Source organism: Scyliorhinus canicula, chromosome 15 (genome assembly GCF_902713615.1).
Source record: "Scyliorhinus canicula chromosome 15, sScyCan1.1, whole genome shotgun sequence".
Classification (NCBI taxonomy): Eukaryota; Metazoa; Chordata; class Chondrichthyes; order Carcharhiniformes; family Scyliorhinidae; genus Scyliorhinus; species Scyliorhinus canicula.
In genome coordinates, this window is record NC_052160.1 from 110,889,971 (window position 1) to 110,907,300 (window position 17,330).

Sequence of the window (17,330 nt, forward strand, 5' to 3'; positions counted from 1 at the left end):
CAGCCAATCTGAATGGAATGCCATAGCTAGTTGATCCATTATTCCTCAATATGTTTTGGAGATAGAGCACTGCCAACAGCACAGTGTCGGCTCTATGATCGCCAAATAATTTCTGCTTACAATAGGTTTCCTTTTGATACTTATTTGAGAGGGGTAAGAAAAGATTGAGAATGTGGAATATGCAGAAGGGGAATAAAACTAGTGGCTAGGAATTCTGTGAGGCCAAATGGCCTCCTTCTGTGCTGTACTGAGGATGCCCAAGAAGTGATCTGTCTTCTTCACCGAGTTTAAAGACAATGGCAAACACTGAGTAAAGCCTAGAGCTAGTTCGTGTTAAAACCCTGTCGAATCTTCACACTTCTAACTCACCTTATAAAAACTCCTCCAAGCACCGATCCAGCATCTATCACTTTCCTATCCATTCTTGCCATTTTAGGCTAAGCGTGATTTTTCCCACCTGAAATCTACAGCTGAATATGTCACTGAATAAAATTGAACACACATTCCTCAACCTGACATAAAGGGTTAATAATAGTTCTGAAGAAGTCACATTTGACTCTTAATTTTAGCTTTGTTTCCCCACAGAAACTGCCTAACCCAGTGCGTTTTCCAGTAATTTTTGTTTTTAATTTCAATTTCCAGTTTCCACAGAACTTTGCTTTTTTTTGCCAGTGGATTAACTTGAAATCAGTGCTAAGGTCAAACAGTCCTCATTTTTGCTACAGTTAGAGCCTTATCCCTCAGCGTGGGAGTCACACATTTATGTAGGAGACATAAGTGCACCTGAAGGGCAGGTCGAATTTGCAGAATTGTCAAGCTGTGAAGTTATTTAAATCCCCATCCGTTTAAAAAAAAACAACCTGCTTGTGTCAGTAAAAGGTTAAAAAAAATGCAAGCTGTGAGGTTATCTAAACCCTGAACCTTTTCAAAATTGAAAAAAAATACCTGCCTATGTGAGTGAGAGTTAAATATGTTCTAACAGCTTTAGCTGTTTGTTGATAATATCTCTATGGCTATCACTCTATTACCTTTAATGCTTGCCTGCTTTTCACAACTTACCATTTTCCCAGCAGCAGTTTGGTAACTTCAGAGTTTGATTGACAGAGAGCTCAAAGAGGTATTAAAGTATTAGGTGCCTTTGATATAAAAATAGGGAGTGCTGGAAATACCTGGCAAGTCTAGCAGCATCTGTGGAGAGAGGTATTGGGCTGGATTTTATGCAGGGTGGTGGACTACTCAGCGCACCCCCCCCCATCCACACTGTTGAAGAGTAAAGAGGTCTGCTCCGTAGACAAAACATGCCGCTGGCAGCCTAAACAGGCCAAAAGTGAGACTTCTGTTCCTCAGTGGGCGCCTCAATAGCATCGCCAGTAGCCTCACAAAGAAGGCAGCCACTGTATCCAGACCCAGACAAGCCGGAGATTGTGGAAGGATCCAATAGCTGAGGAGTGAGTGAGTGAGTGATCGAGCGATCGAATGATCGAGCGATCGGGTGAGTGATCGATCTGATTCTAGAGACCGGGATGGGAGAAACATCTTGCAGGGTTGCCCCAATGCACAAATGGCACCCTAACCCTTCCCTTTGCAAATTCCTTTTTTTTTAAATGGCAACTTTATGACCTGAGAAACATATGGCTTGTTAACAAGCTCAGTAGACCTTTAATTATTTATATAAAAATGGCAAACGGAACAGAAATCTGATGGCACATGCATCATGCCCAGGTTCTGAATTGCAGTGATGTAGTCGTCAGACATTAAGGTTACTATACTAACCCGTGTTTCATACACAATACTAAAATATATGGACATCTTGTCCCCAAACAACTTTGTGGTGACAGCAAAAGACATTTGGTAATATCGTAGAACATGACAAACTTCATTTTCATTTGCATCTTTGCGACAATTGGCAAAAAGGGGATTTTTCAATCGGTTTCTCAAAAAAATGGGCAACAGTGTAGCGTAGTGGTTAGCACAGTTGCTTCACAGCTCCAGGGTCCCAGGTTCGATTCCCGGCTGGTTTCCTCCGGGTGCTCCGGTTTCCTCCCACAGTCCAAAGATGTGCAGGTTAGGTGGATTGGTCATGATAAATTGCCCTTAGTGACCAAAATTGCCCTTAGTGTTGGGTGGGGTTACTGGGTTATGGGGATAGGGATAGGGTGAAGGTGTTAACCTTGGGTAGGGTGCTCTTTCCAGGAGCCAGTGCATACTCGATGGGCCGAATGGCCTCCTTCTGCACTGTAAATTCTATGATCTATGATCTTTAGACTGTGGGAGGAAACCGGAGCACCCGAAGGAAACCCACACAGATACGGGGAGTACGTGCAGATTCCGCACAGAGAGTGACCCAAGCCGGAATCGAACCTGGGACCCTGGAGCTGTGAAGCGATTGTGCTAGCCACAATGCGGGTTAGGTGGATTGGCAATGCTAAATTGTCCTTAGTGTCCAAAAAATGTTAAATGGGGATTACTGGGTTACGGGGATAGGGTAGATATGTGGGCTTTAGTAGGGTGCTCTTTGTAAGGGCCGGTGCAAACTCGATGGGCCGAATTGCCTCCTTCTGCACTGTAAATTCAATGATTAACATCCTGGCATCCTGTCAGGCTGCAGAAACATTCAGACATAAAAGTTTCCGGTTTCCTTATTGCAAAGCGATCACAGAATTATTACTCACAGAATGGAAATTGGCCTTTCAATAAAAAATGGATTTTTAAAATTTAGATGTCTTTAGATCAGCACTGTAACATTGGGACAGGTTCAACACTGAGCTTGCCTATGGACACCGGCCTGATCCATGCAAGTGCCCGGTCACCAGAAATGGGATGAGGTCAGGAGCACAAGTTGGCAGGCAGGTTCACCACCTTGTCCTAGGTGTGTTCAAAAAAGTCACCCGCATAATATAAGACTGATTAAAGTTTTATTGGATCAAGGAATGCCCGCCAAAACACAGAAAATTCTGAGTCAACCATTTAACAAACCCACATTATTCCATATGATTGAAAGGTGGGAATTTGCCAGCATCAGCAAGCACATAAAGCAGGAGAGACAGGTATGTAAAGAACGTATTTCTTCAGAGTCATTGACCACAAAGGAATAGTCTCCAGTAGTCAATAAGTTATCTTAGGAAATTCCCTCATATTCATGACCAACTGGCTTAGTGGGGTTAATTGTGGTGCTCAATCAACCGAGCTAAAGCTTTTCCCTATTTCATAAACGGGACAATCCAGGGAAACGTGTATCATTCATACAGGGACAAACTCGATAAAAAACAGATAAACCAGGCTGCTTTAAACTTCAGAATTGCATATATTAACTTAAGCAGTCATTTAGAAACATTTTAGATCTGAACAGATTTTTATGTAAGGTGAGATGGACGGTATAAATAGGAAATGGCACCAGCAGCCTGAATAAGGTATTGCAAAGCGTAAACTTTAATTTTGAGCTTCTGTACCTGGGAACAAATGAATCTGTTTTTTGCAAAGTAGTTGGATCCTGTTCAAACAGAGAAGCAATGTCATTTCCATGGGGCACAGCCACGAGCTTGTACCTGACGTTGTCCCCTCCTTTTCTCTTGCTGTTTCGACTTAGGGTTCTCTGTTCTCCCTGCTGAGAGAATGTAACATCTATTTTAAAGCTCTGATAATTCTTAACGCTGAACAAAGTTGTCACAGAATGCTTTCAACCTGTTGAATGTTCCATGTGATTGTCAAGGCAACTTTACATTACAGTAAAGGCAGTTTTACATAATATTCCGTAAAAATCAGTGGTGTTTTACATACCGTTAACTTATATTAGCTAAAATTCTCTTTTAAAAATCACATTTTCCTCATGATTATCCTTGACAGTCATTTTTCACTCTTTCTGCTCCTTGTGTATTTTCAGGCAATGTGGGAAATTCAACCAATTCCACTTTCACCCTCCAATTTACTTCCTGGCCTGCTAATCTGTAGCAGGCAGCTACCATGCTTTTTCAGCATTCCAATGTAACATAGTACAAAGAGTTGGGCATGGTGGCAAGGCCCATAAAAGCCACAATTCACCATCAGCAGCTCCCAGATGATCTCAATGGGCTATACAGTATTAGAAAAATGTCATGCTGTGTGTGCAATCATGGGATACAGCTTACTTTCCACGTTTCCAGAACAGTGCATTAGGGTATGGATACACTGCATCACAGGGAACCCAACACCTTCACAAATCAAATTCCTGAAAGATATCTGAGCGGCGCTCTCAGAAATCTAATTTTTTCTTCCTTCCTGCAGTAGACTTTCTTGCTCGAGTATAGTTTGTCATGAAATCATTGATCCTTGTGTCCATGGGTGCTAAATTATCAGTCTGTGGAAATTATAATTTTTACAATATAGGATGCTCCAACGTTTGTCACATTGGTTCTTACCTAGTAGCAATGGTAAATGATCAGTGAAAAACTCTTCTTCAGGCAGTAAGTTTTGGCAAGTCAGACTGCAAGTGTCACAGAGACAGGGACAGGAACAGGTTCCCAGTTAGGTTACGTCAAAAAGTTAGAGAAAGGGGTGTGGGGAGCAGATTTTAAGTAAAGAGAATTACTGCAGCAAAGATACTCCTTTGGAGGTGGTGTTCTGCTTGACACGGCCACTGATCTGAAAGTGTGTGTCACGTGAGAGTTATATTTAAGAAATGGGTGTTTATAAATGGGTGTGTGTATAAATATCTGTAGTGAGAGTACCTTTAAGAAATGGGTGTTTATCAGTGATGTCAGAGTGTGGGTGGAGCTGGGCTGTCTGTCAGCTTTTTACTTTCGTTTCAGGCTGCTTGCTGCAGGGTGTGTTTTAGTTTCGTTTTCAGTGTTGGAGCTGAAGCCAGACACAGCAGCTATACTGCTGTTCTCTATGCCATGAAAAGACTATCTCTTGATCATTTGGTGAATACAGAATTATAAAGGTTTTCAGTAGTGACTTTAACCTGATGTGCTTCTGTTAAAGGTTTTGTTTTTTAAGTCGTATGGATGTTAAAAGGAAAGCTTAAAGGATTATAGTGTAGTCTTTAGGGGTTGTATTTGAATTAATGGTTGCTAAGATGTTCAGTGTATGCTTCTACCCAGTACTACCCAGTTGCGTTGTGTCGAAAAGCAGCTTGGCGCAACGCGACCAGTAGATGCCGAGGGTAAATGGCGAGAGGAGAGAAAAATCCTACGCGATTCCCAACTCGCGTTACATGCAACCGTTCCTGAGGTGTAGGTATACCCGCTGTGCTGTTCAGGAGGGAGTTCCAGGATTTTGCCGCAGCAACATTGAAGGAGTGGCGATATATTTCCAAGTCAGGGTGGTGAGTGACTTGGAGGGGAACCTTCAAGTGGTGGGGTTCCCAGGTATCTGCTGCTCTTGTCCTTCGAGATGGTAGTGGTCATGGGTTTGGAAGGTACTGTCTAAGAAATCTTGGTGAGTTACAGCAGTGCATCTTGTAGATGGTAGACACGGCGGCCACTGTTCGTTGGTGGTGGAGGATTGGAATGTTTGTGGAAGGATGAGCAATCAGCAGCTGCTTTGTCCTGTGTGGGGTTGAGCTTCTTGAGTGTTGTTAGCATTTCACTCATCCAGGCAAGTGGAGGGTATTCCATTACACTCCTGATTTGTGCCTTGTAGATGGTCCACAGGCTTTGGGGGGTCAGGAGCTGAGTTACCCACCGTAGGATTCCTAGCCTTTGACCTGCCCTGGAAGCCACTGTATTAATATGGCTAGGTCAGTTCAGTTTCTGATCAATGGTAACTCCAATGATGTTAATTGTGGGGAGATTCAGCAATAGTAATGCCATTGAATGTCATGGGGTGATTGTTATATCCTCTCTTGTATGAGATGGTCATTGTCTGGAACTTGCATGGTGCAAATGTAACTTGTCACTTGTCAGCCCAAGCCTGGATATTGTTCAGGTCTTGCTGCATTTAGACATAGACTACTTCATTATCTGAGAAGTTTTGAACAGTGTGGAATATTGTGCAGTCATCCGCAAACATTCCCACTTCTAACCTATGATAGAAGGACGTCATTGCTGAAGCAGCTGAAGGTGGTTGTGCCTAGAACATTACCCCGAGGAACTCTGCAGTGATATCCTGGAGCTGAGATGATTGACATCCAACCACACAACCATCTTCCTTTGTGCCAGGTATTACTTCAACCAGTGGAGAGTTCCCCCCACCCCTCTTCACATTGACTCCAGTTTAGCTCGGGCTCCTTGATGCCATACTCGGTCAAATGCTGCCCTGATGTTAAGGGAAGTCACTCTCACCTCAACTCTGGCGTTCAGCTCTTTTTTCCATGTTTGAACTAAGGCTGTAATGAGACAAGGGGTTAAGTGACCCTGGCAGAACCCAAACTGAGCGTCCATGAGCAGGTTATTGCTAAATGCCGCTTGATAGCACTGTTGATGACTCCTTCCATCACTTTACTATTGATGGAGAGTAGGCTGATAGGGTGGTAATTGGCTGGGTTGTATTTGTCATGTTTCTTGTGTACAGGATACACCTGGGCAATTTTTCACATTGCCATGTAGATGCCAGTTTGCAGCTGTACTGGAACAGCTTGGCACATGAAGGGATCCCCTCGCATGGGGCTGCCCAGCGAGCGCTCCCCCCCCCCCCCCCGGTCCTGCCCCCTGGCACAGGTTGACATCGCCAAGCTATGCCAATAGGTTAGGTAGATTGGCCATGCTAAATTGGCCCTGTGGGTGGGGTTTCAGGAATAGGGCAGTGTTTGGGTCTGGGTAGAGTCCGGGTAGGGTGCTCTTTCGGAGGATCGGTGCAGTCTCGATCGGCCGAATGGCTTCCTTCTGCACTGTAGGGATTCTATGATTCTGTGATGTCCCTCGTCCACCAGGGGCTGTACTTGCCTTGGTGTCCCTGGTATCCCCTTGACTGTTTCCAATCTCCACAAACCTGTTGTGAACTTCACCAACGTAACGTCATGACGGCGAGGTTTCAATATTCTGTGAGGCGGAGAATGTGGAGGGAGGACCTTTACACAGATGTGAATGTATCAAAATAGATTTAAATGAGGTTCCCACCTGTCCTATGTGGGAACCTCTTTAAGCCACCAGCAAGAACCGTGGGCAGGATTTTCTCAGCCCGGGGCCGGGCCAGAGAATCGCCATGACCGGCACGAATTGCGCCACGCCGCCCTGATGCCGGGACGCGATTCTCCGCAGAGCGAAGAATTGGCACCGGCCGGGGCCCGCTCTACGGGGCCCCCTGGCGATTCTCCACCCGGGATGGGCCGTGCTGAAAAACCCGAGTCCCACTGGCGTGGAAGGTCTGGGGAGGCCTGTGGGGGGAAAGGGGAGGTCCGACCCCGGAGGGGGCCTCCGCTGCAGGCTGGCCTGCGATCGTGGCCCACTGATCGGCGGGCCGGCCTCTCGGGCTGAGGGTCTCCTTTCTTCCGCGGCCTCCATAGCCCGACGCCATGTCGCGTCGGGGCGGCGCGGAGAAGGGAGCCACTGCGCATGTGCGCGTTGGCGCCAGTGCCACTGCGCATGCATGGATCCTGCGGCGTCCAGTTGATGGGATCGGCAGCTGGAGCAGCGGGGGTCGCTCCAGTGCCGTGCTGGCCCCCTGTAGGGGCCAGAATTGCTGATCCTGAGGCCATGTTGACGCCATCAGGAAACGCGACGGTGTTTACGATCGCGTCAACACTTAGCCTCTGGATCAGAGTCCCTCCGCTCGTTTCCTGCTTCTCACGAGATTTTGCACTCATGTTGTTGCTCTCGCTAGCGGCAAACGTGGGTGCAAAGTCACCCCCTCTGCCTCAAAAAGGAAAAATTCCACCAATATTTTTCATTGTTCTGGCCGTGTATAGTAAAGTTTATCTTTACTTGATCAAAACCTGTCGAATCTGCTGACTTCATTCGCTTGGGTAACTGAGTCTGAACCTTTATCTATGTTAAACAAGATGTTATTAGTCCCTAACAGGATCTCTGTGCCAAGTCAGGGATCATAACAGGTTCCACAGGTGTTACCAGCCCTTCAGCATTTTACTCACATGACCATTCTTCACATGTGAATCTACACACTGTCAACACTGATTCATCTTAATAAGCAGCAGAGCTGAGCCGAGTCCTGTTCTCTTTTAGCATTAGCTATCAATGCACTTGTTATGCCAGGAAGGAATCCTGATTATTTCCCCCTCCACCTTCACCCAAATTGCGCAAGTACAACTTCTGTCTCAACTGAGATAAGCGTAGCCATGGGATTAACTTCAGTTCAGTGTTTGTAATATTAAAAATAAAACTTACCACAGATTTTGAATCAGTGGAATCTTCATTGTAAGCTGCATTTTCCTAAAAACAAAATTGACATATAACATTAAAAGCTCAGCGAAAAAGGATTGCAAGGTTATGCTGCGATTTATTTTCACAACAAAATGTCCGCAGTGATGGAACAATAATAGTCCCAATGAAGACAAGAGTAATCAGTAGAAGGCTTGTATCTTTGTTTTGTCTATTCATTTTTTAGCTCAAGTAATTACTCAATTTGGTAGAACAGTAAACTCTGAGTGCTGTATCGACACAATGACACAATCAGGCACTTAAAGGGACAGGGTCCTGCTTGATTTCTGTCAAAATGGTTTTTATGTCGACTGCATCATTATGTCAAGTGCAGCATTTTACAAATACTTTTCATTGATGCAGTACCTAGTACGCTATGATCATTATACGTGGCGTGTGGTGATTAACGCACAATGTGAATCACAATGCAAGATTGAATATAATGTATTACTTCATTGTGTTGCACAGATCAGAACAGAGATTGGTAAACACTGTTCAGGCTGCCCTGTCAGCTAACCTATATTTGATTTGCATTGACAATTGGTCCCAAACAACTTGTTCCAAGAAAGTCTTCTGACTGTCACACCCAAAATAAATTCTGGATGCAGCTGGCCTAACAATGCACATTACGTGCGTAACAAAACATTGGAGTTTCACCACCAGCATTTCTAAATAGAAAATAAGTTTGCATTCTCCCACCTGATTGCCAGTCAGTTGGATCACTTTGCATTCCATGTCTCTTTTATGGAGAATACCACACTTTTCTACAGAAATTCAGTGCAATCGGCAAAGTTCTGTGGTTTATTTGCAACACTTGCTTCAAGGTCATGAATTAATTGCACAGCCGTGCCCCGTATACTAGCAATTTGAGTGGATGGAGAGGTGGAGAAAGTGAGCTGGAATATTGATGCTGCCAATTAACCCGAGTTGCTTTGTTTCATTATCCTGACACATTCAATGAAGGCCGTTATGATGTATCCACTCAGAATTCTATTCTGTGCAATTTAATAATAATAATAATCGCTTATTGTCACAAGTAGGTTTCAATGAAGTTACTGTGAAAAGCCCCTAGATGATGAAAGGAGTACAGAGAGACTTACAGGCTAATTGGACACTGGAATTCACTCACATGTACCCTCGCGCCAAGATCAATGAACCAAAGGAGCTCTTATACTGCTCTGAGTGCACTACCTTGTGTTGCACCTGGAACCTAAATCCAGAGGCATCATAATAGGTTACACCAGCCCTAACCTCCACATCAGGCGTCATTTAAGGTTGCATCTGGAGGCATCTGCAACGCTGAGCATTTGGCTTTTCACAGATGCATTATACATGTTAAAGATAAATTACTCAGAGCTGGTAAGTATAACACCTCATCTATAGACATTCCTCACAAGTATGAGAAAGCCCAAATTTGACAGAGTCGTCCAGGCTTGAAACATTTGCTGCGTTCTCTCTCTACAGATGCTGCCAGACCTGCTGAGTTTGTCCAGCATTTTTATTTTTGTTGCAGCAGTTTTATTGTCTGGTGGGACACCAAGGTGCAAGATGTTATTGATTGCATTAAGTCACCCAGATTCCTCTTCAAGAATGTCAATTACTTTCTCAATAGGAAAAGGTTTCAGTTGAAAAATGCATGGTTGGTGATCACAAATGTCAAATGATGCCTGTTAATGCTTCCTGTTTCGAAATGCTACAATGCTTAAATTTTGCCACTGAAAATCAAGGGCTGAGACGTGGGGCTACTGTGGCGGAGGGTACAGGTGAAGTTTGGGCTGGTGACTACAGGGAAAGCAGTGGAACTGAGGAAGGCAAGGGGGGCGATTTATGAGTATGGGAAAAAGGCAAGCAGAATGTTAGCGCACCAGCTCAGAAAAAGGGAGGCGGCCAGGGAGATAGGAAGAGTAAAGAGTAGAGGTGGGATTATGGTCCTGGACCCAGTGGGTGTGAATGAGGTGTTTAAGGACTTTTACAGCAAATTATATATTAGGCGGAACCCCCGGCTGGGGTGGAGGGGATGAGGCAGTTTTTGGGTCAGTTGAGGTTCCCAAGGGTGGATGAGGATCTGGTGGAAGGGCTGGTAGCCCCAATTGAAATTGAGGAAATAACTGAGGGGCTGGAGGGCATGCAGTCGGGCAAGGCCCTGGGGCCAGGTGGCTACCCGGTGGAATTCTATAAGAATTTTTCAGAGATATTGAGCCCACTGCTGGTGAAGACATTTAATGAAGCAAGAGAGAAGGGAGTCCTCCCCCCAACAATGTTGCAGGCTTCGATTTCATTGATCCTGAAACGGGAGAAGGATCCGGAGCAATGCGGGTCAAACAGGCCGATTTCTCTACTGAATGTGGATGCCAAACTGCGGGCTAAGATACTGGCCACAAGGATAGAGGACTGTGTCCCGGGGGTGATAGGGGAAGACCAGATGGGATTTGTAAAGGGCAGGCAACTCACGGCCAATGTTCAAAGAACAAAGAAAAGAACAGCACAGGCTCAGGCCCTTCGGCCCTCCAAGCCCGTGCCGACCATGCGGCCCGTCTAAACTAAAATCTTTTACACTTCCTGGGTCCGTTTCCCTCTATTCCCATCCTATTCATGTATTTGTCAAGATGCCCCTTAAATGTCACTATCGTCAAGGCTTTTAAATGTTATTATGAGGTTGTTAGGTCATTGAGTCTGTTTTTTTCATTTCATAATATGGGACATTTGAAGCTGCAGCAGACTTTGAGATTCAAAACTTGCTACTTTGGGGACACGGAGCATGAATCAACTTCCATCATTCCATGAGAACTGCATTAAGGCATTCACATTTTCCACCTCCGTCCTTTTTAAATCCCTTAATTGGTATGTTTTACTACAGGTTCCAAATATCACCTTTTCTCAGGTTACTTCAATTAGATTGTCTTAATCACCCAGGAAACAGAATCACACTGAATATTCATATCACAAATAATATAGAATTCAAGGTATAGATCATTGTGCTCTTGACAAAACTACACATCAGGGAGACAGGTGGATTAATAAGATTAAGATCGATGACGTGAGAAGAAGGAATGCTTTGAACCTTATGGAAAAACATTTTTTAAAAATTGCACCAGAAAAACGATTTAATAAAATTACACAATTCACCAAATGACAGTGAAATAATGCTCAACAGGCTCATATGTACAGCAAGTTGAAGCAGTCTCTGAACCCAGCGTCCATTTGACACAGAGGTCAGAGTTTAATGCTAAACCAAGTCAGGTTCATTCAACTTCAGCAGTTGTGTTTTTAAATACAATGATGAACAAAACCGAGATTACATTCCAACATGCATCACCTCACTCTGTTATTTCCTCTCCAAACTACTCCCTTTAGTTGAATTATTTCCCTGTCGTTTATTTTATACAGGTTGAGTGCTGTTCCTGATTAAAGGTCATTAAGATCAAAGATTGCTTAAATCTTTACTGCCTTTCCTTAATCATTCTGCCATTTGGGAAACTTATTAAAGTTAGACCCCTGCAGCAAATACAAAAACCTCAAAAGCCTATGGGCTGTATTTTCCCAAAATTTGTCAGGCTCTGACTGAAAACTGGTGTGTATCTCTCGAGAAGCAGTGGTGGCCGATAGGAGTTCTCTGTTGTGGAGGGGTCTCAGTTATGGGGGTTCCTCTTTCATGGGTGGCTTCTCTGTAATGGAGGGGGTTCTCAGTCATGGGGGTTCTCTTGATAGTGGGGGTTCTCTGTTCCGGGGGTTCTTTGCTATGGGGAGGTTTAGATATGGGGATTCTCTGTCATGGGGGTCTCTGGTGGGGGTCTGATAGGGGTACTCAGGCAGTGAGCGTACTGTGGGGAGGTGTGATCCAGCAATTCCCATGGTGGGTGGGGGCAGGGTAGCATTCCCCGACTTGTCAGCAGGGGGAGTAGCAGTATTTGTATTGTGGGGGGAGGAGGGGCCAGCCACCGGACCTCAGTATCGGGCTGCTCGCTTAAAAATGGTGGCCTGATTGCGGGCTTCACAACGGAGTCCCTTGTGATACCCTCTTTGCATATATTTGCATACCAAGGGTAATGAATTGCTTCTGGGTGTCACTCCTAGCAGCAGCACAAACCAGAGGCAATTCAGGTCCAGCGGGAAAACATGGGGCGTGATTCTCCAATTGCCGACGCTGAAATCGCGTCCGGCGATCAGCCGCAGAATCCCTTTTTACGGCGAAATGGGGGGGGTGGCACCGTTTTTCAGACCCTCCGCCTCCTCAAAACGAGTACGCTGTATGCCATTGGGATTGCCTCAGGATGTCACCTGATGCCTTTCCCCGATGCTCCGCCCCCGTTGGGCTGACTTCCCAATGGTACAGGACACATGTCCTCTCAATTATCATTAATCTGGCATGGCTTCTGTCCAGCGCTGCCACAGTCGGGGGGGGGGGGGGGGGGGGGGGGGGGACCATTGAGTTGGTACTGGGGGCTTCGCCGGGGGCTGCGGGGACTGGTGGGGGTTGGTCCGGGGGATTACGGGGGGGTAGTATTTGGCAGGCCGGGTACGCGCGCAGCCATTGCCGTGTTTTATGGCGCGGCCACCACAGGCTGTCGCCGTGTTCATGCGTGGGCACGGATCCGGCTATTCTGCATCCATATCGGCAGGTGATGCCAGCGGCTTTACGTGGCGTGGCTGCTAGCCACCCACTGGGCGGGGCATCGGTGCGGGAGCGGAGCTGAACTGTTGGCCGTGAGACCAGACTCTTCCTCCAGACATAGCGGCAGAAGTGGAGAATCCAGCCCATAGTCTCCCAAATGGAGAATCCTGCCCAACAGGTTCTTGACAGAATGATTAATGTCGGATGGATCACAGGTTACTGATGCAACAATGCATCTATTGAGCTCCAAGCCTAAGAACTCAGCGAAAGCCAAATGATGATGGTTAGGATCTGGGGTGAAACGTGGAACAACTTGATTTCCATTCCATTTAGCTTACCGTGAGAATACTGATTGGCCGACTGGACTTACAACTCTACCCATTCCTATATCCAAAAGGACTTCCAAGAGTTTATCTAGGTAGGTTGGGGATTCCATTTGCTTCATCTCCCTTCTCGCCCAGCAATTCTCATATCCACAGAAAATAAGTTTGGATTCCATTCTGGGCATTGGAAAAGCTCACAGCTTTACATCAACAAAAGTAATAGACCCCAAAAAGATTGTCGATGCATGATATACCAATCCTGAGCTTCTGCGTGGCCAAAGTCATTTTTTAAAAATTTCGACCCCATGGCCTGACAAAATCTTAAAGTGGGACAAGTGACTTTATAACAGTGATTTGTCCACCCTCATTGTTCCTGCTCCCACAATCTTGGACAAAGCAAATCCAATGCAGTAGATAAAGTTGTCATTCTGCCACAGATCTGCCGCCTCAAACAGTTATCGAACCTCTACCACCCATTGCAGACATTTCACCTCCATGGTGGATTCTGCGACCAGCCCATTATACATTTGTGTAAGTCGTGATGAATGTGAGAATTTCAGATCTATGGCGTGATTTAAGAAAATCGGAACTGTATCCCATAGTGAGCGCGTTCAGCCGTGTGTTTCCCTGCGATCGCAGAGCCGTGAAACACAACGCCATCTAATGTGACTCCGGTTAGATATGGGGCCTCAGCAGGGAACGCACGGCCGATGCCACACTTAGTGCCCTTTCCTGCACTGCGGAACCACTGAGAAACTCCTCAGTGCAGGGAGAGATGGAAATTACATCCCGATCTCTCGAGCCCCTGAGGCGACCCCTTCACTCCCCCCAGTCCCAACCCACTGTAAGAGGTCCCTGGGCCCCCTTCACCCCTACAGGCACCCCCCCCCCACCTGATCATCACCATGCAAAAAGTGCCAGCTTGGCAGTGCCAGCCTTGTAGTGCCAGCTGGGCACCTTGGAAATGCCAGCCTGGTACCCAGGTGGCACTGGAAGAGTATTAGGCTGGCAGTGCCAGGATGCCCAGGTGCCACAGCAGTGCCACAGTACACCTTTGCCCAGAGGGAGTGCACCTGGGGGCCTATAATCCCCTGGGAGACCCCCCACGAGTGCCGTTCCGTCTGGTCCCCATTTGTGGAGACCAGCATTGAACGGCACTCGTCCGAGGCCTCCAATGTGAGGGGATAGATACCAATGACTTGGTTACCTCAGGGAACTGCTAGCTTTCTCGCTCTAATATGCAGATTTGCCATAAAGTGATCCAGCCCACAATAGGCGGGCTTCACATCGCGACACATCGAGGCATGGTGAGCTGGGTAGATCCTGGGAGCTAGTCTCCCCGGCCACGTTGCACCACGGGCGCTGTTTTTCGATTGTGTATTATATGTATTTGGTGCAGTAAGGGTTAAAAGCCTGGGCTAAAGTGTGACTGTTGCATTCATCTTTTTAAAAATCCTGGTTTGAAAGGCAACTAGGTTTTTGGGAGACAGGTGCAATTAAAGTATCATAAAAGTAAGATCATAATTCATTCCAGTCATGGATATTGTTTGCTGAAGTTGGGCTAATGGACTTTTGTTTATATAAAGAAGGTTCCCTGGGAGATAATTAGAAACATTGGGCGGGATTCTCTGGTTGCCTCTGCCCGGTGACCCGAGAATCCTGGTCGAGGTAATGGACTTCTCCATTGTCTGCATCTCGCCCGTGGCATTCCTCTGACGGGCAGGGCGGAAGAATCCAGCCCATTGGGCGGGATTCTCCGAACCCCCGCCGGGTCGGAGAATCACCGGGGGGGGGGGGGGGGGGGGGGGCGGTGAGAATCCCGCTCAGACGCCACCCGCGATATTCTCCAGCAGCCAAAAATCTGCGCCAACGGGAATCGCCGCGCACGCCTCACAGAATGGCGAGGGCAACGGGACGCCATGGGCCCCGGGACTGCTCCAATTCTACGGGCCGGATGAGCCGAAGTCCCGCCGAAGTGTCCACGGGTCACGCCGGCATAAATCAAACAACCTTTTTAACGGCGTCAACCAGTCGGGCTGGTTGATGCCGGCCAGCGCGGAGGTAGGGGTCGGCGTGGGGCAGCCGCCAGAGAAGGAACGGCACGGCCGTAGATGGGGGGGGGGGTCGCGGGTGCCGGTGGAGGGTGCATGCCAGTGATCGTGGTCGGTGCCGGAGGTGGTGGGTGAGTGCTGGGTGGGTGGAGGGTGAGTGCCGGGGAGGGGGGGCTGGGGAGGGTGAGTGCCGTGGAAGGGGGGGCTGGGGAGGGTGAGTGCCGTGGAGTGGGAGGCTGGGGAGGGTGAGTGCCGGGGGGGGCGGGGGGGGGGGTGAGTGCCGGGGAGTGTGAGTGCCGCGGAGAAGGGGGGGGGACTGAGGAGTGTGAGTGCTGGGGAGAGGGTGTTGCCTGGCCAGGGGCCAGGCGGTAACATTCGCGACCATGTAGCCCATAGCACCTGCTGCGGAGAGGGGTATGATGATATGTCGTCTATCCTCCACCCCCCACCCCCCCCCCCCCCCCCAAACTCCCTGAAGACCTTAATGTTTGGGCATCACCCGGCGATGTTGGCCGCCATGGCGAGAGCCTCCCTTTACATGTTGCCCTGGGGGACCTGGAGCAGGAGCGTGCCAGGAAGGTTGCGGAGGCTGCCGTAGAGGAGCGTGCCGCAGAGAGGCAGGTGGCAGGCACCCAGCCTGGAGGGCCGTCCGCCCGACAGGACGAATAGGAGGAGGAGGTGGTAGTGCCACGCCGATGGAGACGCCCGATGAGGCCCTGTGTGTACTGGCGCCGCACGTCGTACGAAGACCTCAGAGACCGGGCATGCAGGAGGCGACTCAGGATGAGCCGGGAAACTGTCGCCCATATATCACATGGCACCACGTGGCACTGGGGGAGGACATCCTCTCCCGGTAGCCGTCAAGGTTACGGTGGCCCTGAACTTCTACACGACGGGGTCATTCCAGTCGCTGAGTGGGGACCTGTCCAGCATCTCGCAGGCATCGGTGCACGGGTGCATCCATGCAGTGATGGACGCCCTGTATGCCATCGTGGACCTCTACATCCTGTGGACCGGGTCGGCCAGGATGCCCGGGCAGCGGGCTTCGCTGCCGTGGCAGCGGGCTTCGCTGCCGTGGCCAGGATGCCCATGGTCCAGGGAGCGATTGATGGGATGCACGTTGTCATGCGGCCACCAGCTGATAACAGGGCTGTGTTCACGAATAGGAAAGGGACCTACTCCATGAACATTCAGGTGGTCTGCGACCACCGCATGAGGATCCTGCAAGTCTGCGCCCAGTACCCGGGCAGTGTACATGACCCGTTCGTATTGGCGCAATCTTTCATCCCCGCAATGTTCGAGGGACGCCACCCCCAGCTGAGGGGCTGCTTGCTGGGTGACAAGGGTTACCCATTGCGGTCGTGGCTGATGGCGCCTCTACGGAGGCCACAGACCAACGCGGAAAACTGCAATAACGATGCCCATGCACGAGGAGGTGTGATAGAGAGGTGCTTTGGGATGCTGAAGATGCGCTAGAGGTGCCTGGACCACTCTGGAGGGGCCCACTTCAGATAGGGCCGCATCGTTGATGTCTGCTGCATCCTGCACAACATAGCCCAGCAGAGGGGCGATGTGCTGGAGGCAGAGGAGGGGGAGGGGGAAGAGGGGGAGCAACATGACAAAGGGCAGGCCTCCCCAGATGAGGAGGATAGGGGCAATGTACAGGACAGATGGGCTGGACATGGGCGGGCACGAGAGTGGTTGATAGCCGCCCGGTTCACAGACTAGGAGGTGTGGGAATCGCCAGGTATGGGCACAGACTGCACGGTATGACACCAGCCTACCACCCTCACCCCACCCACCCAACACCAACCAGCCTCACCCCGCCCACCCACCACCGATCACCCTCCCCCCATCCACCCATCACCAACTACCCTCACATCACCCACATTCACATCACCCCTCCATCGCACATCCACCTGCGGCACACTGGGCAGGGCTCACACGGTCGCCAGTGGAAGCGTGTCTATTTTATGGCATGGAGGATGATGACAACCCGCTCTGTGATGAGCTCCGGGCTCTACATCGTTAGACAATGTCTGACTCATGGCCA

General features: G+C 48.5%; 1 protein-coding gene across 2 annotated transcripts in view; it reads right to left on the reverse strand.

Moving 5' to 3' along the window:
• itpr3 (inositol 1,4,5-trisphosphate receptor, type 3) overlaps positions 1–17,330 on the reverse strand; it is a 330,370-nt gene that overhangs the window by 165,940 nt on the left and 147,100 nt on the right. Inside the window, exons 10-11 of one of the 2 annotated variants that reach the window (XM_038820893.1) lie at positions 8,259–8,303; positions 3,450–3,601 (exon numbers count right to left, since the gene is read on the reverse strand). In XM_038820893.1, coding sequence (XP_038676821.1) covers positions 3,450–3,601; positions 8,259–8,303 — 197 coding nt within the window. Of the gene's footprint in view, positions 1–3,449; positions 3,605–8,258; positions 8,304–17,330 lie in introns of both variants that reach the window. The other variant, XM_038820892.1, reaches the window with a different exon arrangement.